The 26,123-nt window shown below is 41.0% G+C and overlaps 1 protein-coding gene across 1 annotated transcript in view; it reads left to right on the top strand.

The window, feature by feature from the left end:
* The first annotated feature begins 1,394 nt into the window (after positions 1 to 1,394).
* The window catches only part of LOC110137025 (zinc finger protein 208-like), a 34,885-nt gene continuing 10,156 nt past the window's right edge, over positions 1,395 to 26,123 (top strand). Inside the window, 7 exon segments of the mRNA XM_070451580.1 lie at positions 1,395 to 1,562; positions 13,164 to 13,290; positions 14,180 to 14,272; positions 16,654 to 16,780; positions 16,782 to 18,443; positions 18,445 to 18,500; positions 21,197 to 21,329. Of these exon segments, the coding sequence (XP_070307681.1) occupies positions 1,497 to 1,562; positions 13,164 to 13,290; positions 14,180 to 14,272; positions 16,654 to 16,780; positions 16,782 to 18,443; positions 18,445 to 18,500; positions 21,197 to 21,329 (2,264 nt within the window). The 5' untranslated portion in view covers positions 1,395 to 1,496.

Genomic DNA, 26,123 nt, shown 5'->3' with positions numbered 1-26,123 from the left:
AATCTAAGTATCATTCCACCCCACCCCATCCCCCATTTTGCTTTATACTGTTTTAATTAGCTTCGAGTAACACGGATGAGAGAGTTGGACTGTGAAGAAAGCTGAGCGCTGAAAAATTGATGCTTTTGAACTGTGGTGTTAGAGAAGACTCTTGAGAGTCCCTTGGACTGCAAGGAGATCCAATCAGTCCATCCTAAAGGAGATCAGTCCTGGATGTTCATTGGAAGGACTGATGCTGAAGCTGAAACTCCAATATTTTGGCCACCTTATACGAAGAGTTGACTCATTCGAAAAGACCCTGATGCTAGGAGGGATTGGGTGCAGGAGGAGAAGGGGACGACAGAGGATTAGATGGCTGGATGGCATCACTGACTGGATGGACATGAGTTTGAGTAAACTCTGGGAGTTGGTGATGGACAGGGAGGCCTGGTGTGCTGCGATTCATGGGCTCACAAAGAGTTGGACACCACTGAGTGAACTGAATGTATGTTTTAAAATTAATACCTATAATAAAGATTTTAACCAGAAATATTAATATTTAATATACTAAATACAACATTTCATATTAATATAAACATCCTCCCTCACCAATAGAATTCTCCTCAGTGCTCTGGCATTAAATCATAGGCTTTGGGAATCACCGTGACTCCAGTGCCAAGCACTTCAGCAATTATACTTGCATTGAGATAGCAGACAATTTTTAACTTTCTGATATTTGGTGTTTTCACATCCAAAGTAGGGATCATAGCAACGTCAATGAAAAGTTTAGGTGAGGGAAGAGCACTTTTCCATGAGGACGAGTTTCCATTTTGGCCCTCTCAAGTTTGTTTTTCCTGCCAAAGCAGTGGTACCACAGGGTCTGGAGTTGGCACTGCTACCTCCTTCCTTCCCCATTGCCCCTCCTAAATCATTCCTCTTCGCCTATTCTTTTACCTCACACCTTTAGCCTCCTAACATCAGATTAGACTAAAATGAGCCTGCATTCAATCACCTTGTGTCCCCTAAGCAGTTAATATCTTGAAGATTGTATCTCCCTACTTGTTCCCTTTCCAACAACACTCCTGCCATAATTGGGAGACATTTTGATTTCAGAAAGTCGTGTCTATGAAATATTTTCACTGGGGAACTCAAGGAAAATTAACAGACCTCGTGCAGGGAACCTCATCACCGCCGGGGAGTCGGGACTGTGGGGTTCTTTCCGCTGTGGAGTTTTAGGAAGTGTAGTCAAGGAGCTCCCGTAGTTCCAACACTTCTTGCTGGAAAGTGAGACTCTGGTTAGTGTCCCTTGGCATTCCGGGAAGTGTAGTTCTGACACTGTTAGTTTCTTGCACTGCCGCTCAAGAAGGGGAAATCAGATGGATTCTGGGAAGTGTAGTCCAGACGCCCCGTGAACTCCTAGGACTTCCGTCCAGGGAGAGTGAGGTTGCTGGTGTCTCTTCCGTGGGGCGGGCTTGTCAGTTCCGCGTCTTGGTAGCCCTTCCAAATGTTCTGGATCTATGCATGGGATGCTCAATTACCTGGCAGTCGACTTAGGGGAAAAGAATCCTCGGCGGAGAGTGCAGGTGCGGAGGAGCAAAGGCAGCGGTGTGCGTTCCCCTTGGCGGAGCGGTTGGGGTATTCTGGAGACCCTGAGAGAGTACCAGCTCCCCTCGCATATCTCCTAGATTATGTTTACGTGGCCTTGGGCTAGCCCGTTCCACCTCTCCGCTTTCCACGCTCGCTTCTACTTCTTCACATGGGGAGTTAATCTCCCCGTGCCTCCCGGTGTGTGTGTGTGTGTTAATCTCCCCTTGCCTACCGTGTGTGTGTGTGTGTGTGTGTGTGTGTGTTAATCTCCCCGTGCCTACCGTTGTGTGTGTGTGTGTGTGTGTGTGTGTGTGTGTGTGTGTGTGTGTGCGCGCGCGCACCTAGTCGCTCAGTCGTGTCTGACTCTGCCATCCCTTGAACTGTAGCCCGCCAGGCTCCTCTGTCCATGGGATTCTCCAGGCACAAATACTGTTACCATGCCCTCCTCCAGAGGATCTTCCTCACCAGGGATCGGACCCAGATCTCTCGCTTTGCAGGAGGATTCTTTATCGCCTGAGCCACCCATTACTTTTTTTTTTTTTTTCATTTATTTTTATTAGTTGGAGGCTAATTACTTTACATCATTACAGTAGTTTTTGTCATACATTGAAATGAATTAGCCATGGATTTACATGTATTCCCCATCCCGGTCCCCCCTCCCACCTCCCTCTCCACCCGATCCCTCTGGGTCTTCCCAGTGCACCAGGCCCGAGCACTTGTCTCATGCACCCAACCTGGGCTGGCGATCTGTTTCACCCTAGATAATATACATGTTTCAATGCTGTTCTCTTGAAACATCCCACCCTCGCCTTCTCCCAGAGTCCACAAGTCTGTTCTATACATCTGAGTCTCTTTTTCTGTTTTGCATATAGGGTTATCGTTACCATCTTTCTAAAGTCCATATATATGTGTTAGTATACTGTAATGGTCTTTATCTTTCTGGCTTACTTCACTCTGTATAATGGGCTCCAGTTTCATCCATCTCATTAGAACTGATTCAAATGAATTCTTTTTAATGGCTGAGTAATATTCCATGGTGTATATGTACCACAGCTTCCTCATCCGTTCGTCTGCTGATGGGCATCTGGGTTGCTTCCATGTCCTGGCTATTACAAACAGTGCTGCGATGAACATTGGGGTGCACGTGTCTCTTTCAGATCTGGTTTCCTTGGTGTGTATGCCCAGAAGTGGAATTGCTGGGTCATATGGCAGTTCTATTTCCAGCTTTTTAAGAAATCTCCTCACTGTTTTCCATAGTGGCTTTACTAATTTGCATTCCCACCAACAGTATAAGCGGGTTCCCTTTTCTCCACACCCTCTCCAGCATTTATTGCTTGACTTTTGGTTAGCAGCCATCCTGACTGGCGTGTAATGGTACCTCATTGTGGTTTTGATTTGCATTTCTCTGATAATGAGTGATGTTGAGCATCTCTTCATGTGTTTGTTAGCCATCTGTATGTCTTCCTTGGAGAAATGTCTGTTGAGTTCTTTGGCCCATTTTTTGATTGGGTCATTTATTTTTCTGGAGTTGAGCTGGAGGAGTTGCTTGTATATTTTTGAGATTAATCCTTTGTCTGTTGCTTCGTTTGCTATTATTTTCTCCCAATCTGAGGGCTGTCTTTTCACCTTGCTTATAGTTTCCTTTGTTGTGCAAAAGCTTTTAAGTTTCATTAGGTCCCATTTGTTTATTTTTGCTTTTATTTCTAAAATTCTGGGATGTGGGTCATAGAGGATCCTGCTGTGATTTATGTCGGAGAGTGTTTTGCCTATGTTCTCCTCTAGGAGTTTGATAGTTTCTGGTCTTACATTTAGATCTTTAATCCATTTTGAGTTTATTTTTGTGTATGGTGTTAGAAAGTGTTCTAGTTTCATTCTTTTACATGTGGTTGACCAGTTTTCCCAGCACCACTTGTTAAAGAGGTTATCTTTTTCCATTGTATATCCTTGCCTCCTTTGTCAAAGATAAGGTGACCATAGGTTCGTGGATTTATCTCCGGGCTTTCTGTTCTGTTCCATTGATCTATATTTCTGTCTTTGTGCCAGTACCATACTGTCTTGATGACTGTGGCTTTGTAGTAGAGTCTGAAGTCAGGCAGATTGATTCCTCCAGTTCCATTCTTCTTTCTCAGGATTACTTTGGCTATTCGAGGTTTTTTGTATTTCCATACCACTTGTGAAATTATTTGTTCTAGTTCTGTGAAAAATACCGTTGGTAGTTTGATAGGGATTGCATTGAATCTATAGATTGCTTTGGGTAGTATAGCCATTTTGACAATATTGATTCTTCCAATCCATGAACACGGTGTATTTCTCCATCTGTTTGTGTCCTCTTTGATTTCTTTCATCAGTGTTTTATAGTTTTCTATGTATAGGTCTTTTGTTTCTTTAGGTAGATATACTCCTAAGTATTTTATTCTTTTTGTTGCAATGGTGAATGGTATTGTTTCCTTAATTTCTCTTTCTGTTTTCTCATTGTTAGTGTATAGGAATGCAAGAGATTTCTGTGTGTTAATTTTATATCCTGCAACTTTACAGTGTAGACAGCGAAAGCACAGACACCCGTGAGCGGGGCAAACCCAGCGTGAACGGAACACGGTGAGTGCTATCCACACAGAGCAGTATCTGTCTGCAGCGCCCCGCCCTCCCCTTAGCAGGACTGAACTGAACTAGAGAACCTAAATAAGAGATCACCTCCGCCCGCCTGTGTCAGGGCGGAAATTAGACACCAAAGAGACGGCAAACAGAAGCCAAATAAACAAAGGGAACCGCTTCAGAAAGGACCGGTGCAACAGATTAAAAACCCTGAAGGTAACACCGACTACACGGGAAGGGGCCTACAGATATCGAGAAGTGTAAGCTGGAAAGAGGAGCTATCTGAAATTGAACTGAACCTACGCTGACCGCAACAACCCCAGAGAAATTCCTAGATATATATGTACATATTTTTTTTTTAATTAAAAAAAAAAAAATTTTTTTTTTCTTTCCTTCTTTTTTATTTTTTATTTTTTCTCTTTTATTTTCTTTTATAATTCCCTATTACTCCCCCATTACTCCTCAACTTTCATTTTCATATATTTTTACGATTTTTTTTAATTAGGGAAAAAGAAATTTTTTTTTCTTTTCTTTTCTTTTTCTTGTTTTTCTCTCCTATTTCCTTTTAGAGTCCTCTAATACTCCTCTATTATTCCTTAACTTTCATTTTCATTTCACTATAACCTTGCCAAAAAAAAAAAAAAAAGAGAGAGAAACCCTATTTTTAAACCAAACTTCATATACAGTTCTAAATTTTTTGTGTGTTTTTGTTTTTGTTTTTAAATATTGTATTTCAAAGAGTCTAACCTCTACACTAAATTTTCAATCTTTGTTTTTCAGTAGTATGTGATATAAATTTTGGTCATTTAAGAATCCAATATTCAGTTCCCATTTCTATTCAGGAGTGTGGTGATACTCTCCCACTTTTAACTCTCTGTTTTCTACCTCAGAACACCTCTATTTCCTCCATTCCCCTTCTCTTCCCAGTCCAACTCTGTGAATCTTTGTGGGTGTCTGGGCTACGGAGAACACTTTGGGAACAGATAACTGTGTAAATCTGTCTCTCTCCTCTTAAGTCCCCTTTTTCTCCTCCTGCTCATCTCTATCTCCTTCCTCCCTCTCCTATTCTTCATGTAACTCTGTGAACCTCTCTGGTTGTCTCTCATGGTGGAGAATCTTTTCACCATTAATCTAGAAGTTTTATTATCAGTACTGTATAGTTGGAGAAGCCTTGAGACTATTGGAAGAATAAAACTGAAATCCAGAGGCAGGAGACTTGAGCCCAAATCCTGAGAAAACCAGAAAACTCCTGACTACATGGAACATTAAGGAATAAGAGACCATCCAAAAGCTTCCATACCTACACCAAAACCACCCACCACCCAAGAGCCAATAAGCTCCAGTACAAGACATACCATGCAAATTCTTTAGCAACGCAGGAACATAGACCTGAGTGTCAACATACAGGCTCTCCAAAGTCACACCTAACACAGAGACCCATCGCTAAACTCATTACTGGACACTCCATTGTACTCCAGAGAGAAGAAATCCAATTCCACGCACCAGAACGCTGACACAAGCTTCCCTAACCAGGAAACCTTGACAAACCAATCGTCCAACCCCACCCACTGGGTGAAACCTCCACAATAAAAAGGAACCTCAGACCACAAGAATACAGAAAGCCCACTCCAGACACAGCAATCTAAACAAGATGAAAAGGGAGAGAAATACCCAACAGCTAAAGGAACATGAAAAAAGCCCACCAAGTCAAACAAAAGAGGAGGAAATAGGGAATCTACTTTTCTTTAAAAAGTAATAGAGTTATTTTGGGAAGAGGTGATACAAATAAATCTTAGCCGGTTCCTGGCAAATAGTGAATGCTGATTTCTCCTTGCTGTTAATTTCTCAAAGATTTGTCAGGTGCCTGGGCTAGCATCAGAGATCCACTTTCAGTGACCCTTACCCTTCTTTCTATGTCTGTGGGACACTGGGTCATCCTGCACCCACCCCTTCTGACTTGGAAGAGAAGGTTCCAGACTGCTTGGAGGGAAGGGAGCCTTTAACTTTTAACGAGGACGAGGGCTCGGTCCTGGCATTTCCTAGCATTGTTTCTTTCCCCAGCGTGACCTCAAAAAGAACTACAGGAGGTAGGAGTTACTCCTGGGCTACTAACTGCAAAGCTTCACGTGAGTAGGACTTAATATTTTTCTCTTACAATGGCAGTTATATCAATCAGAGAATGTATCTGATGTGTAATTGGACATGAGCATTGATAATAATTAACCCTTAATTGTTAACTTCAGTGAGTGAAAGTGTTAGTCGCTGAGTCCTGTTGAACTGTTTGCGACCCCATGGACTGTAGCCCTTCGGCCTCCCGTCCATGAAATTCTCCAGGCAAGAATACTGGAACGGGTAGCCTTTGTCTTCTCTCCAGGGGATCTTCCTGATCCAGGGATCTGATTCGGTTCTTCTGCATTACAGGTAGATTGTTTACCCTCTGAGACACCAAGGAAACCCCAATGATGAGGGCTTTACACAAATAAATACATTGTGCCACAACATGACTCTGAAAAGAAATGTTGCTTTTTTCCCCCTTCTGTAAAATGAGATTGATACTCAGAGTGCTGTAAATTATGTGCCCATAGTCACCCACAAAGTCAGGGGCTCACTTGGGGTTGAAATTCAGGCAATCAGTCCAGAGTTTGAGTTTATACTCTTTTAGTCCTTAAGGCTTAGGAACCAGGTGGAATCAGGCATCATGGTTAGGAATTGATTGTGAAGGGCCTTAAATAAGATGGGTTTGGACTTTCCTGTGAGTTTTTAAAGTCATTGTCAACTATTTTGTTTCCCTTGTTGTGAACAATATTTCTTTTTCTTACAGGCTTTTATTGTGGAGCATTCAAGAATTAGGAAATTTGAGAGAGGAAATTTCTTAATTACTCATTAATCCAGGGTGTAATGATAGCAAGTGTTAAGCTTCTAATACATTTTGCTTAGTGGCTCTTTTTGTATATTTGTCTATAAACATTTTGCAGATTCTTTTTTTTTAAATCACGCCTTTCTCAATGGTTTTCCCCTTATGTGTTTTAACTATGGGAATTTCCAAACACTGATAAGAAAGAATAAACTAATGAACTTCCATATAATTTCTTGATTAGTCTTACTATTTTCATTATTTCCATTCCTATGACTGTTTTCTGAGTTTTAAGGCTATTTTATCTTTATATAATGTTAAACCTATGGAAAAGTTGCAAAAATAGTATAAGGAGCTCTTATATACCTGTTACCCAAATTCACTGATTGTTTACATTTTGCCTATCTGCTCTGTACCTCCATCAGCCAAATAATACCAGGAAGGTACCTGTATTCAATGACAGCTTATCTTAACTTTCTGCATGAAGGAAGCCCATATACCATGAAATCAGGAGGTGTCTAGGTAAGAGGGATTTCAGAAAGACTGATTGTAGAATTTTAGCATCACATACTTGGTAATGTTAGATATTATACTAAAGAATAGTGTTTTATCTAGTAGATACCTATTAAGTTAATCATAAATAAGTAATGCCAGATAGCATATTGGATAATGTACTATTAAATAATCCACAGTCTTGTATTTATTTTGTTATGTTTTTTAACTAAAAGTCTTCATAACTGGTTTCCCCCCAAGTTCAAAGTCCAATTTTATGCCTTATGTTGTATTTTTTGTTTATAAACATTTTACAGAGCTTTTCTCATACTTTTCTTAATGTTCTTTCATTTTTTTGACATAATTTTTTAAAATTAATTAGTTTTACTTTACAACATAGTATTGGTTTTCCCATACATTGACTTCAATCCAACATGGGTGTACATGTGTTCCCCACCCTGAACCCCCTTCCCACCTCCCTCCCCATCCCATCCCTCTGGGTCATCCCAGTGCACCAGCCCCAAGCATCCTGTATCATGCATCGAACCTGAACTGGTGATTTGTTTCACATATGATAATTTACATGTTTCAATGCCATTCTCCCATATCATCCTGCCCTCACCCTCTCCCACAGAGTCCAAAGACTGTTCAATACATCTGTGTCTCTCTTGCTGTCTCACATACAGGGTTATCATTACCATCTTTCTATATTCCATATATATGCATTAGTATACTGTACTGGTGTTTTTCTGACTTACTTCACTCTGTATAATAGGCTTCACTTTCATCAACCTCATTAGAACTAATTCAGATGTATTCTCTTTAATGGGTGAGTAATATTCCATTGTGTATATGTACCACAGCTTTCTTATCCATTCATCTGCTGATGGACATCTAGGTTGTTTCCATGTCTTGGCTATTATAAACAGTGCTGCAATGAACATTGGGGTACATGTGTCTCTTTCAATTCTGGTTTCCTTAGTGTGTATGCCCAGCAGCGGGATTGCTGGGTCATATGGCAGTTCTATTTCCAGTATTTTAAGGAATCTCCACACTGTTCTCCATAGTAGCTGTACTAGTTTGCATTCCCACCAACAGTGTAAGAGGGTTCCACTTTCTCCACACCCTCTCCAGCATTTATTACTTGTAGACTTTTGGATAGCAGCCATCCTGACTGGCGTGTAATGGTACATCATTGTGGTTTTGATTTGCATTTCTCTGATAATGAGTGATGTTGAGCATCTTTTCATGTGTTTGTTAGCCATCTGTATGTCTTCTTTGGAGAAATGTCTGTTTAGTTCTTTGGCCGACTTTTTGATTGGGTCATTTATTTTTCTGGAATTGAGCTGCAGGAGTTACTTGTATATTTTTGAGATTAATTCTTTGTCCATTGCTTCATTTGCTATAATTTTCTCCCATTCTGAAAGCTGTCTTTTCACCTGGCTTATAGTTTCCTTTGTTGTGCAAAAGCTTTTAAGTTTCATTAGGTCCCATTTGTTTATTTTTGCTTTTATTTCCAATATTCTGGGAGGTGCATCATAGAGGATCCTGCTGTGGTTTATGTCAGAGAGTGTTTTGCCTATGTTTTCCTCTAGGAGTTTTATAGTTTCTGGTCTTACATTTAGATCTTTAATCCATTTTGAGTTTATTTTTGTGTATGGTGTTAGAAAGTGTTGTAGTTTCATTCTTTCACAAGTGGCAGACCAGTTTTCCCAGCACTACTTGTTAAAGAGATTGTCTTTTCTCCATTGTAAATTCTTGCCTCCTTTGTCAAAAAAGAGGTGTCCATAGGTGCATGGATTTATCTCTGGGCTTTCTATTCTGTTCCATTGATCTATATTTCTGTCTTTCTGCCAATATCACACTGTCTTGATGACTGTGGCTTTGTAGTAGAGACTGAAGTCAGGCAGGTTGATTCCTCCAGTTCCATTCTTCTTTCTCAAGATTGCTTTGGGTATTCGAGGTTTTTTGTATTTCCATACAAATTGTGAAATTATTTGTTCTAATCCTCTGAAAAATACCATTGATAGCTTGATAGGGATTCATTGAATCTATAGGTTGCTTTGGGTAGTATACTCATTTTCACTATATTGATTCTTCCAATCCATGAACACGGTATATTTCTCCATCTATTTGTGTCCTCTTTGATTTCTTTCATCAGTGTTTTATAGTTTTCTATATATAGGTCTTTTGTTTCTTTTGGTAGATTTATTCCTAAGTATTTTATTCTTTTCATTGCAATGGTAAATGGAATTGTTTCCTTAATTTCTCTTTCTGTTTTCTCATTGTTAGTGTATAGGAATGCAAGGGATTTCTGTGTGTTAATTTTATATCCTACAAATTTACTATATCCGTTGATTAGCTCTAGTAATTTTCTGGTGGAGTCTTTAGGGTTTTCTATGTAGAGGATCATGTCATCTGCAAACAGAGAGAGTTTCACTTCTTCTTTTCCAATCTGGATTCCTTTTATTGCTTTTTCTGCTCTGATTGCTATGGCCAAAACTTCCAAAACTATATTGAATAGTAGTGGTGAGAATGGGCACCCTAGTCTTGTTCCTGACTCTAGGGGAAATGCTTTCAATTTTTCACCATTGACAATAATGTTTGCTGAGGGTTTGTCATATATAGCTTTTATTATGTTGAGGTATGTTCCCTCTATTCCTGCTTTCTGGAGGGTTTTTTTTTTCTTTTTAATCATAAATGGATGTTGAATTTTCTCAATGGCTTTCTCTGCATCTATTGAAATAATCATATGGTTCTTCTTTAATGTGGAATGATTCTACAATCTTCGTCTTTTTTGTTCTTGATATTTTGGGGGAGTATCAGTTCAGTCACTCAGTCGTGTCCGACTTTATGACCCCACAGACAGCATGCCAGTCCTCCCTGTCCATCACCAACTCCTGGAGCTTGCTCAAACTCAGGTCCATCAAGTCAGTGATGCCATCCAACCATCTCATCCTCTGTTGTCCTTTTCTGCCTTCCATCTTTCCCAGTATCAGCGTCTTTTCCAATGAGTCAGTTCTTCACATCAGGTAGCCGAAGTATTGGAGCTTCAACTTCAGCAGCAGTCCTTCCAATGAATATTCAGGGTTGATGTCCTTTAGGATTGACGGATTTGATCTCCTTGCTGTCCAAGGGACTCTCAAGAGTCTTCTCCAACATCACAGTTCAAAAGCATCAATTCTTTGACGCTCAGGTTTCTTTATGGCCCAACTCTCACGTCCATACATGACTGCTGGAAAAACTATAGCTCTGACTAGACGGACCTTTGTCAGCAACGTAATGTCTCAGCTTTTTAATACGCTGTCTATGTTTTTGGGGTGTATATAGTCAAGTTATTTTGGAGAAAGTTCTTCATTTGAGGTTCGTCTGATGTTTTCCATTTTTAAGTTCAGATTATGCATTGTTGGCAGGGATTCCACAGAAGTGTGAGGTGTCCTTGTCACTGCAACATAGCTGGAGCCAAAGGATATCAGTATATCCCTGTATTAGTTAGTAAACTCAGCTTTGTTTCCTAGGCTCAGGTAATGTCTGTCAGATTTCTTCCTTGTAAAGTTATCTCTTTTTTTAATTATTAAAGTTTTTTAATAGGGAGATACATTTACTAATTTACATCTACTGTAAAGAGAAGCTTCTCCTTCCCTACTTATTTATTTATTCATTTATATATAAATATTAGTATTGACTCAACCCATAAATTCTTATTGCAAATCTAAATGACATGTAGATTAATAAACATTTATTTTTACCAGCCTGAAATATGTGTATCATAGAATTCACCCATTTCAGGTGTACAGATTAATGATTTTTAGTAACTTTGCTGAGCAGCACAACTATCACCATAATAATTTGGAACAATTTCATTTCTGCAGTTGGATTCCTTAGTTAACCCCCATTCTCCCTCCAGAAAGCCAGGGTACCACTAACATACTTTCAGTCTCCATAGATTTGCCTATTCTAGACATTTCATATAAATAGAATGATACAGTATGTAGTCCTTTGTGTCTGTCTTCTGTTTGTTCATTCACACATAGGCCAACATTCCAGTTGTTTCCAGTTGTAGGTTATTATGAGTAATGCTGCTTTGAACGTTCATGCACTCATTCACAAGAACCATCTGTGACCCAAGCTACTCTTTCATGTCTTTTTCTGCCTTCTCAGACTCTCAGAACTCGCTCAGACAGTTCTGACCTCCTCAGACAATTCTGCTCCTCCTGGGCACACTCAGGACTGTGCCCATCCCTAGGCATAGAAGGAAACATGACCACACTCAAGGTGAGTAGTACCTGCCTTTCTCACGTTAAAGTTCCATCTCATTGCTCAGATTGTTGCACGTTTGTTTTGGGATGACTCAAGCAGAACAGGAGATGCGGGAGACATTACGTTGTCCTTCTTGAGTTTTCTTTGTGTTTGTTTTTATTTTATGTGATTATTATATATTTTATGGACTAGAAAAATGACTAGAAATTAATAACTCTCCCATTTCATTACTTCCCTACTGGCAAACTGTTTTTATTTTCTCTTTGTCTTTTCCTCATGTGCATTTATAACTGTATTTGTATTTAGGTGTACATCTAACTTTAAATTTTGACTTTGTTCCCTTAATATTATATATTTTTTAAAATGGGTACTTCACATTTGACACTGTATTGATACACTTCTTTTTTTTTTTTGGCAGCTTTTTATTTTTGACTACATCCTACCTGTAGACATTTAGGTGGTTTACAAATTTGACTGTTCTGGTCAACCCTTCAGTGACAGCTCTCTTCCATGATACCTTTTCCCCTCAAATCAGTTGTGAAAACAATGTCAGTTTTTTGTCCTTGATGTACTATGCATTCAATATAGAAAGAACTATATTTGATCTGTGTTGTGTTGGCTGTTTCTTAGGTAGAATATCCAAATAATAGCATAGCACAGCTCTTCTTTCTTTCTTTCTCTCTCTCTCTCTTTTTTTTTTTTTTTTTTTTGATACACCACGCGGCTTGTGGGATTTTAGTTTGTTAAAATGATTTGGGGAGACTTCCTGGTGGTACAGTGGCTAAGATTGCATACTCCCAATGCAGGGGGCCTGAGTTCAATCCCTGGTCAGGGAACTAGGTCCCACACACCCCAACTAAAAATTTGCATGCTGCAACTGAAACCTGGTTCTGCCAAACTAATAAATAAATATATTTTTTTTTTTTTAAATGTTGGTATAACACCAGACACATGTAATGTGCATCTTACAATCAGTGGCTGCTTGAAAAGGGAAAGTGCCAAGAAGGTGGAGAGGATGGGTAGGAAGTGAGTCCAGACTCTGAGGGACTTCAGTCAGCCTGTTGCCACTGAGGGAGGAGAATCACTGAGGAAGCCACTGAGGAGAATCAGTGTGTGGATTGGCAGGATAGAAGAAGGGCTGGAAACTCTACAAATTGACTGAAGTCCTTCAGAAGCTGAACTCATATCTCACCCATCCTTTCTTTTCCATAGCCTCACTTCCCGAGAGGCTGAGGAAAGTCAGTGTGTGGTGTTGGCAGGACAGAAGGAGGGGGGCTGGGAAGTCTACACATTTCCACAGGAGCCGGAATATCTTCCCATCAACCACCTCTCCTTCTTGGCATTGTCCCTCTTCCACTGGACACTGGTTGTAAGATTGAGCTGAGATTGTTTGTTGTAGGAGGCAGTGACCTTCACGGATGTGGCTGTGACCTTCACGGAGGAGGAGTTGGGGCTTCTCGACTTGGCCCAGAAGAAGCTGTACCAGGATGTGATGCTGGAGAACTTCCGGAATCTGGTCTCAGTGGGTGAGGACAGGCGCCCTGTCTTTTTTAAAAAAAATGTACTTGGCTGCTCCGAGTCTTAGTCGCGGCATGTGGAATCTAGCTCCCTGACCATGATTTAAACCCAGGCCCCCTGCATTGGGAGTGCAGAGTCTTAGTCACTTAGTCACTTAGTCACAGAGAGCTCCCAGGCACCTTTTCTAACAAGGTCATCTCCCTGGTTTGGCTTTGTGTCCTCAGATGTGGAAGGCGTTTGGGGTCTTGACATGGCATGTGGGGACCTGACTTTCATGCCAAAGATTTTTAACAAAATAAAATAAGGGAGAAAAATATCAGAATTTGTCAGGAAGAATGGAATACATTGCAGGAAAAACTCTGGCCATTTGTGTGAGTCATATAAGAACCAGTGAGGGGGAGATTTAATGAAAATAGGCACGGGTGAGAAATTGGTTTCTGTAGTACTTACTGTATTTATGTGTCCAGGTCTTGAAATATTGGTATTTTGGGGGTTTTTTGTTTTCCTTTTTACTTTTTGACTGCACCTTGGGCCATGAGGGATCTTAGTTCCCTGATCACAGATCAAACCCGTGCCTACTGCATAGAAACTCTGAGTCTTAACTGCTAGACCACCAGAGAAGTTCCAGTATTTTTTCAAATAGGTCATATTTTCTTAAAAATATTTTCATTATGCTTGTTTTGACTCATTGACCAACATTAGATACAGGAATTTTAATTTCCAGTAAATTGTACTGTTAGTGTATTCATTTTCTTTTCTTTTTTCCTGACTTTAAATTTATTTGCTTTTAATTGAAGGATAATTGCTTTACAGTATTGTGTTGGTTTCTACCAAACGTCAACATCAATCAGTCACAGAGTATGTTCATTTTAAATATGTTACTCTGCATGTTCACAGGGTGTTACCCCTTCAGATATCACATATTCCACTTAGAAGAGGAAAAAAGGCTTTGGGTGGTGAAGACAGCAACTCAAAGAGAAGGGAAGTCAGGTAAGAACCAGGCAGATGGGGGTCCTTAGAGAAGCCCTCCCATGTGTTTTTACTTCTCTCCAACCCTTTGGCTGTCATCTCATCCAAACTGCCAGACCTCTTCTTTGACACACCTTTGTACTGGTTGCCCTGCCCCTCCTATAGTCTGTTCTCCAGGTAGCAGCCAAGAGTGAGGCTTAGGAAGGACTGCCATTAGGAAATCACTTTGGAAAGGGATGCCATTCCTCTCTTCCAAACCTTTTATATCTTCCTATTTTTCTTAAAGTTAAACCTCTTAAAGTGGCTTCTGGAGTCCTCCAGGATCTGCTCATGGTCCCCCACTGTCCCTCTGATTCCTTTTCTCTCGCTCCTTGTCTCCCACCCATGCTGTACACCACACATGGCTCAGCCTCGACAGGGATGCTGTATCACCCGTGGCTGCCTGAGCAAATCACTGCAAACACCATAGCTTAACACGACACACGTTGAACGTCTTACACTTCCAGAGGTCAGAGGTGTGGCGTGGTTTCACTCTGGAGATTCTGGGGGAGAATCTGTGTCTTTGCCTTTCCAGTGGCTCATGGCCACCTTCCTCAAGCTTCACAGCTAGCGACATCGCTTGTCTCTGCCCCGTCCTCCCTTGTCACGTGTCCCTCTTCCGCTTTTTTCCTGCATCACGCTTCTGCTTCATAGGAGACTTTAGATTGCATTGAGCCTCCCACTCCACCCCAAAGGAGAGGGTGCACTTACATGTTAAGGTCAGCTAATCCGCAGCCTAAATCCTTTCTGCAATCTTAATTCCCCTTTGCCACATAGTCTGACATAGTCTAGGCTCCAAAAATCAAGATGTGAGTTCTTTGGGGGCCAGTTACTGTGATCACAGCAGATTCTTCCCCTCTGAGCCCTTAACTCTGCCGGACCTACTCTTCTACCACTAGTCTTCCAGCTCCCTCCCTTTCTGCCTTCAGGTCTCCGCTCAGTTCCAACATCATGAGAGAGGCCTTCTCTGACCACCCTGTGTAAAATTCTCCCCTTTCTCTCCTCATTCTGCATCTTATTGGATCTCACAGACTTTGCTTGTTTATCACCCCTCTCTCAGCCCTGGAGTGTGATCACCAGGGGTGTGGAGTTTTGTCTGTCCTGTTGAGTACCAGGAGCAGCCCAGTATGTGGCAGGCATCTGTAAATATTTGTTGACTCTGTAAGTTTGATGGATGGGATGGGAGACCTCTGTTTCTCTCAGTGTGAATGGGATTTTATAGGTCATGTAAAAACCAGAGTCAAGGAAGGAGGTTGCAGAGCATTTTTTGTCTTTTGATGATTGCCTATCTGATTACTTTCTTTTTTTCTTCCTTTTAGTTTTTAAAATTTAGTCAGTTTTCTGAATTCCTTTCTATTTTAGTTTCTTTCCTTTTTTTCCTTAATATAAATCGAAGAATAGTTGATTTATAATGTTGTGCTAATTTCTGCAGTACAGCAAAGTAATTCAAGAAGTTAAACTCAGTTTTTGAGGGCCTTTAAAAAAAAAAAAAGCATGAACCATGGTAAGAAATGCATGCATTGTGATAACCAAAACCTGCATTTCAGGTGTTGGAGATTTATATATATAACTTTCACAGGTATTTCATGTGATGACCCCTTTCCTGTTGATGATGATGCTGGTTCTTCTTTCTTTTTAAATATGTAGTTTTATTTACTTTATTTTATTTGGCTGCACTGGATTTTCTAGAATGTCATATAGTTGGAATTATACAGTATATATGCTTGTCTGATTCGCTTCCATTTAGAAACTTAGAAATAAGTGTTTACATTTCCTCCACATCTTTTCCTGGCTTGGTAGTACATTTCTTGTTAGCACTGAATAGTATTCCATTGTGTGGAAGTACCATACTTTTTATTTATACATTCACCTGCTGAAGGGCATCTTAGTTTCTTCCAAGTTTTGTTTAGTTGGAAAAAAGTTTTTGCTTTCTCTTAAAGTTCTAGTTGATTCATATTTTATCATCTCTATAACTTTTTTTGTCTGCATCATTTACTAACTATAAAGTTTACTATCTGAGATTCTACACTGCCTTTGAATCCAATAGAAAGTGTCTATAGGTGAACAGTTTGCATCTAATTATCCAGTTTTCAAGTTAAATTTTTGATGTTTAACTTGCACCTCATGTAGGAAACTCGCACCAACGGGTTTTGTTAGGTTTAGTGGTAGTGGGTAGGAGTGACCTGGACCACTACTTGGTTTCCATTGGCATGCAAACCAGAGCACATGACACACAATGGAAGAGACAAACGGAACATTCTCTGGATTCATTCAAGTCTCATACTCTCTCCTAAATGTGAAATCTTGAAAACAGCAAACAGAACCTTCAGTTGTCCACATCTCTGAATTTTGTGTCATTGCAGAAGAAAAGATCCAAAGTGAGATGGAGACTATTTCAGAAGTAGGACCACATGAAGAGCTTTCCTGCTGGCAGATCTGGCAGTACATTGCAAGTGACTTAACCAGGTGTCAAGACTCCATGATAAAATTTTGAATTCCACCAACAACATGACTCCCCTGGCCAGAATGGGGCCGGACTATCTGTAATTCACACTGGCCAGACACCTCCTCAGTGTAATGAATGTACAAAATCTTTTGGTGATCTCTCCAACTTTGATCTTCATCAACAAATACACTCAGGAGAGAAGTCTCATACATGTTGTGAGTGTGGAAAAAGCTTCTGTTACAGCTCAGCACTTTGCATTCATCAGAGAGTTCACTCAGGAGAGAAACGCTATAAGTGTGATGAGTGTGGCAAGGAATTCAGCCAGAGTTCACAGCTGCAAATTCATCAGAAAGTCCACACTGTAGAGAAGCCATTCAGATGTGAGCAATGTGGGAAAGGCTTCAGTCGTAGATCAACACTTACTGTTCATTGTAAATTACACACGGGAGAGAAACCTCACAATTGTGACAAATGTGGACGGGCCTTCATTCATGCTTCACATCTTCAGGAACATCAGAGAATCCACACTGGGGAGAAACCATTCAAATGTGATATATGTGGTAAGAATTTCCGCCGCAGATCAGCACTTAACAGTCATTGTATGGTCCATACTGGAGAGAAACCATACAAATGTGAGGAGTGTGGGAAGTGTTTCACGTGTAGCTCAAATCTGCATATCCACCAGAGGGTCCACACAGGAGAGAAACCTTATAAATGTGAGGAGTGTGGTAAATGCTTCATTCAACCTTCACAATTTCAGGCCCATCGGAGAATTCACACGGGAGAGAAACCATATGTATGTAAAGTGTGTGGTAAGGGCTTCATTTACAGTTCAAGTTTTCAAGCCCATCAGGGAGTCCACACAGGAGAGAAACCATACAGATGCGATGAGTGTGGGAAGAACTTCAGGATGAAAATCCATTATCAAGTTCATCTGGTCGTCCACACAGGAGAAAAACCCTATAAATGTGAGGTATGTGGGAAAGGCTTTCGTCAGAGTTCATATCTTAAAATCCATCAGAAGGCCCACAGTGTAGAGAAACCCTACAAGTGCAAGGAGTGTGGGCAGGGCTTCAATCAGAATTCACGACTTCAGATTCACCAGCTGATCCATACTGGTGAGAAACCATACAAATGTGAAGAGTGTGGGAAGGGATTTAGTCGTAGAGCCGATCTTAAAATTCACTGCAGAATCCACACTGGAGAGAAACCGTACAATTGTGAGGAGTGTGGAAAAGTCTTTAGTCAAGCATCTCATCTTCTGACCCACCAGAGAGTCCACAGTGGAGAAAAGCCATTCAAATGTGAGGAATGTAGCAAGAGCTTCAGTCGGAGTTCACACCTTCAAGCCCACCAAAAAGTCCACATTGGAGAAAAGCCATACAAATGTGAGGAGTGTGGGAAGGGCTTTAAGTGGAGCCTGAACCTCGACATGCATCAGAGGGTCCACACAGGAGAGAAACCATATAAGTGTGGGGAGTGTGGGAAGCACTTCAGTCAGGCCTCAAGTCTTCAGCTTCATCAGAGTGTCCACACTGGAGAGAAGCCCTACAGATGTGACGTGTGTAGTAAAGTCTTCAGTCGGTCTTCACAGCTTCAGTATCACAGGCGAGTTCACACAGGGGAGAAACCTTACAGGTGTGACGTGTGTGGTAAGAGCTTCAGTTGGCGCTCCAATCTTGTAAGTCATCACAAAATTCATACTGGAGATATATGAAAGTGATGAGAGTGGTAAGAACATCAAGGAACTGTCAGAGGAAAGAAGTTCCACAAAATGATTGTTTCAAAAAACTCATGTGCAACCCTGAGTTCTTGCAAGTGTCAGGTCTCATAGGAGGGAAGGCATTGGGTGTCGAAGCAGTAGCTGAGCATATCCCAGTGTTCACCAGACCACACAGCAGAAACCTCCTCTGAGTGGTACAATAAGGGTTGCATTCAGAACTTTGACATTTGTTAGATACCACTTAGGGCGATAGCACTTAAAGAGGAAGAGTTTGGTCTTGCCTTTAATGAAAGTGTAAGGATGGGCTTGTCAAAACTGATGTCCAAGAGAATGTGAGCTCCATGAGGGCAGGGACTTGGATGTTGAATCTACACAACCTTAACATCAACTCTTGCTTGTAGGTGTGCTCAGTTCATATATGTTAAATAAACAGAAAGGGGGAAATGTACACTATTTGAAAATTGTTTCAGAGGAGGAAAGCTACCAAGTAAAATTAATTCAGGAAGTGATCATTTGTTGAAGTACAGAAAACCACTTGATATTATAATCTGCAGTATTAATATGATATGAGCCTATTGCAACTGGCTCCTTGCCTCCCACAGCCTCTGTTCTCAAGTAGGGTTATTGTCTGAGGCCCTGTCTAGTTTTCCAAGGATTGAGTCTAATATAAATTGAACTGTCTTTTGATTTTTTTTCTGACAGTACAAACTGAAAATGTTACTAACTTTGCAACAATAGGTAACTGTACAATTGATTTTTTGTGAGTCACTCAATGTTAAGGCAGGATTTACTGTAACATTTTGAAAATGTCACAAAAATTGTCACTAGAAAAAATTTTATTGGTCGACCTTGAAGTTACTGATTTCTAATTCCTTTCATTTTTATCCAGACTTTGAAATGTTTGCTTACTAAATACTGTAGCTTTTCTTCTGTCAAAACTTGTCAGTTAGGGGCTATGCCATATTCGTCACCCACATCCATGAGGAAAATACCCAGGAAACTTGTAGGAATTTGACAAAATTATTAAATGTATTATTGAGGCAAGACTGACATTTATGTCCTTTGACCTATTGGTAGCAGTAAAGCATGGTTTTGGGAAAGGAGTAGTTATCAGTATATAGGTTATACATCTCTTTGATCTAAAAATCATATAATTGAATGCTTTAGATTATGAAGTTTAAATATGAAAAGATAAGCACCACATCAATGATGTCACTGAATTTTTTTAAATGGAAATAAGTGTACAGCTGCAGGAATTTGAGTTTTGCTATATTTGTATATTAATCTGAAGACATTAAAATTCTGGCAAATATAATGGCAAAAGATACACAGTATGGGCTTTGATAGGTCACAGATTGTAACCTTCAGAGTATAATTGAATCTTTGTGTGTGTGTGTGTGTGTGTGTGTGTGTGTGTGCATGCACACATACATCTGTATGTAAACATGCATAAGATCATGTGTAAAGGGATACTCTTCCATAGTGGTTTTCCGTAGTTAGGAGCATTTTGTGGTAATTTTTCATTTTATGACTTCATGTTACAGTTTTTTCATTCAATAGTACCATCAAAGCAGGACATTACAATAGAGTTTGAAAAAATTACTACTAAATATCCCTTGTAGTTAACACCTCATAATATGATTGTTCTATATTGTCATAAGGCATATAAAGATCAAAATTATGATAGGATCCCAGAAGCCAATTTCAAAATTTAAAAAAAAATTGTTTTTTGCATACACAGATAAATTTATGCTTCAACCATTGAATCTTTTTGCTGTACTTTAACCATAAATATAGAACATGGAGAGCGGAAATTCAGCAGCTGGAAACGAAGTGGATACAGATACAGTGTGCTCACCTGTTTCAGTGGTGTCTGACTCTTTGCGACCCTGTGGACTGTATCCTGACCGGCTCCTCTGTCCATGGAATTCTCCAGGCAAGAATTCTGGAGTGGGTTGCCATGCCCTCTTCCAGGGGATTTTCCCGACCCAGGTATCGACCCCGTGTCTCCTGCATCTGCTGCATTGCCGGTAGATTCTTTACATATGTGGCTCAGCTGGTAAAGAATCCGCCTGCAATGTGGGAAACCTGGGATGGGAGGATCCCCTGGAGAAGGGAAAGGCTACCCACTCCAGTATTCTGGCCTGGAGAATTCCATGGACCATATACTCCATGGAGTCGCAAAGAGTCGGAGACGATTGAGCGACTTTCACTTTTCCTGTTGAAAAGATGTGCATGAGGAGGGAACACACAGTTACAACAGAGGACCCTCTCGATGTGGAACCAGTAAGGACATAGCATGTTTGGTCACATTTCAGGGATTGAGGTATTTTGACTTTTGACTTAAGCCCGTTCCAAAGAAGGCCCAGTTTCCTTCTCTTTTATTTAAACAGTAAAATTCGGGTTTACCAGGAAGCCTCTGTGGCTGGTAATGCATTTATGTCACTTAGGCCCTTGAACACGTCCAAAATGCTTCTTCTTTAAGCGTGTAAGCCTGTTCTAAGGCTGACGCGATAGAATGGCAAGACATTTGCTTGAGACCTTAGGGGTTAAGGGAAGTGAAAACCAGAGGCACTGGCCACTTCCTCATCAGGGGGTGACGCTTTGACGGTTTTCCGCTTTGACCTTCGCGGGAAGTGTAGTCCAAGAGGGCGGTAGTGTGGAGGGCCCACACGCACTCCCTTTGCATTCTGGGATGTGTAGTCCAAAGCTCCGTGTAGGTTCTCATAAAGTGAAGTCGCTCAGTCGTGTCCAACTCTTTGCGACTCCATGGACTGTAGCCCACCAGGCTTCTCCATCCATGGGGTTTTCCAGTCAAGAATACTGGAATGTGTTGCCATTTCCTTCTCCAGTAGGCTCGCATACTGCAGGTATAATAAAGCTGGACAGCGAATATCTCCCCGCGGAATTCTGGGAAGTGTAGTCCAGGAGCTCCGGTACTCTCAGGCCCTTCGGCCCCAGGAGGACGACGTAGCAGCCATCTTTCGCTTGATGATGGTGTTTCAGGTCTGCTTTTCACGATCCATTCAAACGCCCCCGAAATGCGCTTGGGGTCGGCAGCTCCTGACTTTTCATTTGGAGAGAAAGAGGAGCAGCGGCTAGAAGCAGAGGTTTGACGGCCAAGAGTGATAATGTTCGTGCCCTTGGGCGGAGCGTTTGGTAGCGTCCCGGGAAGGGGCGGGCTCAGGTTGTGCTTTTTGGGATTTGAGGGTCTCCTCGGCTTTCTGCACCACTAACCTGACCTCCCACTTATGAAGCTCGCTCTTTGGCTTCATACTCTGTCACACTGGGTGAGTTGCTTAACCCTTTTGTGCCTCCGTTGCTGTTCTTTAAAAGAGAAATAAAAGTAATTCTTAATACAGTATTGGAGAAAAAAGAGATAGCAAAAGGTCAACAATTGCCTGACGCATGATTGTTATTAATCCTACTGTAATTCAGAAGCACCCGGATTCTCACAGTGAGTTTCTGTGAGCCCAGGAAGCTGAATTGTCCTGGACTCCGGACTTGTTTAGAAAAGGGAGGGTTTCTTCTAGCTGGTACAAGAAGGTGTGAAATATAGAGGATGCAAACACAATCCTGGGATTTCGCAACCTTCTTTCCTTCCCCAGCCCTGACTTCTCAAAAAGCACTACACGAAGGAAGAGGCAACAGAGACCCACGGGAGTAGAACTTGGCATTCTTCTATTTAAGATACATAAATTGTAGAACGTATGAATGAGTAATGAGCATTCTTCTATTTAAGATACATAAATTGTAGAACGTATGAATGAGTAATGAGTAATGATTGTAACAGCCTTGGTCACGTAAGTTCCATTCCAAAAGCTTTATACAGATGAACATGTTTCTATCTCACTGGCTGTGTACATCAGTACTGCTGTTTCTCTGCTTTAGAGATAAGAAGATGGAGCCAGGGAACACAATCCTGTTGGCCCATCCTCACCTGAATAGTAAGAGGGAGAGCTGTGGTTGTAACCCCAAGCAGGCTGAGTCCAACTCCTGGGTTTGCTAATCTCTTTGATGTATTCTTCTTGAGCATAGGGAACTGACTAGAATCTCTTCATGAAAGTAGGTTGGGACTTAGCTGTGGGGACCTTGAGAGCAAGGTTTAGGTTATTCTGTGAAGTTTTTTTTTTGTTTGTTTGTTGTGTTTTGTGTGTGTGGTTTCTTTGGCCTCACCACACAGCTTGCTGGATCTTAGTTCCCTGACAAGGGATTGAACCAGGGCCCATGGCAGTGGAAGTACTGAGTCCTAACCAAGGACCACCAAGGGAATTCCTTATTCTGTCAATTTTAAGCTAGTTTTCTCAACTGGGTCATTTATTTTATATCAAGTAATATTTATATTATAGAAGTAACAATCATTATGGTAATGCAGATGTAAAGAAAAATTTTAATTACCCATAAGTTTCAGTTCAGTTCAGTCGCTCAGTCATGTCCGACTCTTTGCGACCCCATGAATCACAGCATGCCAGGCCTCCCTGTCCATCACCAACTCCTGGAGTCTACTCAAACTCATGTCCATCGAGTCGGCGATGCCATCCAGCCATCTCATCCTCTGTCGTCCCCTTTTTCTCGTGCCCCCAATCCCTCCCAGCATCAGAGTCTTTTCCAATGAGTCAACTCTTCGCATGAGGTGGCCAAAGTATTGGAGTTTCAGCTTCAGCATCAGTACTTCCAATGAACACCCAGGACTGATCTCCTTTAGGATGGACTGGTTGGATCTCCTTGCCGACCCATAAGTTTGGGGTGTAAAGATAACAGCTGTTATTATTTTAGTGCCTTTTTGTCTGGTTACTCTTTGTTTATGTATCTGTTTAGTGGAGGCTGTTTTCTTTGAGACTGAGGTTACACTGCCTTGCTACTCAAATTGTGGTCCACAGACCAGCAGCATTGGCATCACTTGGGTAGAAAAGCCCAGCCTTGAGCCCTGTTCAAGACCTTCTGATTTAGAATTTCTACATAGGGGGCCCAGAAGTTTGCATTCCAACAAGATCCTGTAGTAACTCCCCTGCACATGAAAATATGAGAAGCTCAGGAGAGATCTTGTCTGGAAACTGAGGCTGAGGAAATTGACCCTGCTGGATGTCACACGTAAAGCAGAGCTGTAGTCCGAGGATTTTATTACCCCACTAATGATTGTCAGTTGTCAGGGATCCTTGCAAAAAATCCTGACTTGAGCGGAAGGTAGCTAGCAAGTGTAAAATCAAAATGGAAGGGTATTAGATGTGAAGATATATCCTTTCCAGGCTTTTGGGGGTAGAGACATTGCTGTCATTTAAACTAGAGTGCTGTTGCTCCTTTTTAGTTGCTAAATTGTGTCCAACTCTTTGGGACCCCATGAACTGTAGCCCACCAGGTAGCTCTGTCCATGAGATTTCCCAGGCAAGGGTACTGGAGTGGGTTGCCTTTTCCTTCTCTAGGGTATCTTCCTCACCCAGGGATCAAACCCGAGTCTCCTGCTTGGTAGTCAGATTCTTTATCACTGAGCCACCTAGAAGGCCTCATAAACTAGGCTAAAGTGTGCCTAAAGTGGGAAGATCAACTAGTAGTTATTGTACTAGATATTTTTGCCATAGTCGTCATCATTGAGCCACTACTATTAATACTATTGTTATTACTATGACTAATTCCTAGCTTCTCTTTTTAAATTTTATTTCTTAAAATATTTATTGGAGTATAGTTGATATACTGTGTTAAATGTTTTCTATAACTATTTTCATTAAAATATTAGGAAATAATATAAAAATAATTTCAAACTTAGAGAAAAGTTGCAAAAATAGTATAAGGAGTTCTCATGTACTCTTTATGTGGAGTCACCAATTATTTCTGTTTTGCTCAGTTGCTCATTTGTGACCGCCAGCCAGCAGCCACCAGAAACATACCTGTAATCAAAAAGCTCACTTTGTTTTAGCTTACTGCAGCAAGGACGCCTATGCAGCACTGGTGTCCTGGTGTGAGGCGGTGAGGTACGGCTGCTTCTGTGGTTTCAGTTTGTGTTAACTGAGTTGAGGAGAGCTTGAGGCAGTAAGGGTTTGTTTTGGATTGGATGGTGTCAAGAAGGAGATGCAATTGACTACTGAATATCATAATGATTTGTATCTAGTGGATGAGAGAAACAAAATGGGACTGGAGTCATTATTAATGAAGTGGTCTATCACTCATGTCTGCTGAGAGAACAGTTCTTTGTTGTTTTGTTTTGTTTAATATTATTTACTAGTGACTGCATCAGGTCTTAGTTGCAGCAAGTAGGCTTCGTGGCTCCACAGAATGTGGGATCTTAGTTCCCTGACCAGGGGTCCAACCCGCATTCCCTAAATTGGACGGTGACTTCTCAAGCCCTGGACTACCAGGGAGGTCCCAGTTCTTTGGTTATTTTTGTCTGTGTTGTGTTGTCTTTTTCTCATTTCATGATTCTTGTTGATCAGTTGAAAACACCAAGTTCGAGCTGTTTTTGTTACTAGCCCTCAGTGCAGTGTGGTTTTTCACTGCTTTATCATACTTACATATTTTTTCGTTTGCAGAGCCAGTTAATCAAAAGGAGGTTAATGCCATTGGTAACGTACTATTATCTAATGCACAGCCCATATTTAACGTTTTTTATTAGTCTTTTCTTTAAGATCTTGTTTAAAATTGAAATCTAGTTGATTTATAATATCATGTTTATTTCACAGCACAGTGATTCATTTATTTTTCAGATTCTTTTCCCTTACAGGTTACTACAGAATGTTGAGTATAATTTCCCTGTGCTATACAGTAGGTCCTTGTTGGTTTTAATAAAGTCTTGGTGAGCCAGTTTTCTTCTTCAAGGTGTAGTCCAGTTACATGCATTGCACTTAGTTTTCAGTTCATTAGTCTTCTTTAGTCTAGAATGATTCCTCAGACTTTTTGACTTTTGATATTTTTGAAGAGTATTGGTAAATTATGTTGTGGAAGGTCCCTCTTTTTTGGTTTCTCTGACCTTTGTTCATGATTAGATTCAGGTTATACATTATTTTTTAAAATAATTTTATTTATTTGTGTTTGGCTGTGCTGGGTCTTTGTTGCTGCATGGGTGAGCAGGCTACACTCTTAGTTACGGTGCATGGGCTTCTCATTGTGGTGGCTTCTCTTGTTGTGGGGCACAGGCTTTATGGCTTGTAGGCTCAGTAGTTGTGAAACACAGGAGTAGTTGCTCCGCAGCATGTGGTATATTCCCAGATCTGGGATAGAACTTGTGTCTTCTGCATTGGTAGACAGATTCCTCACTACTGAGCCACCCAAGGAAGCTGTGGTTTATTTGATGCTTGTTCATGATTAGATTCAGGTTATGCATTAAAAAAATGTGGTTTTTTTTTTTAATTTGTTTTTGGCTCTACTGGGTCTTCGTTGCTGCACAGGCTTTTCTCTAGCTGTGGTGCACGGGCTTCTCCTTGCGGTGGCTTCTCTTGTGGAGCACAGGCTCTAGGACACACATGGGCTTCAGTAGTTGCAGCTTAAAGGCTCAGTAGTTGTGGCTCATGGGCTCTAGATCACAGCCAGGCTCAATAGTTGGGACACGTGGGTTTAGTTGCTCCATAGCATGTGGGATCTTCCTGGACCAGGGATCAAACTCATCTCCTACATTGGCAGGTGGATTCTTTACCACTGAGCCACCAGGGAAGCCCTGGTTTATCTGATATTTGTTC

This window comes from Odocoileus virginianus, chromosome 20, assembly GCF_023699985.2.
Source record: "Odocoileus virginianus isolate 20LAN1187 ecotype Illinois chromosome 20, Ovbor_1.2, whole genome shotgun sequence".
In the NCBI taxonomy this organism is placed as follows: Eukaryota; Metazoa; Chordata; class Mammalia; order Artiodactyla; family Cervidae; genus Odocoileus; species Odocoileus virginianus.
The sequence above is the reverse complement of the archived record's forward strand: the minus strand, read 5'-3'. Positions and strand labels throughout refer to the sequence as shown.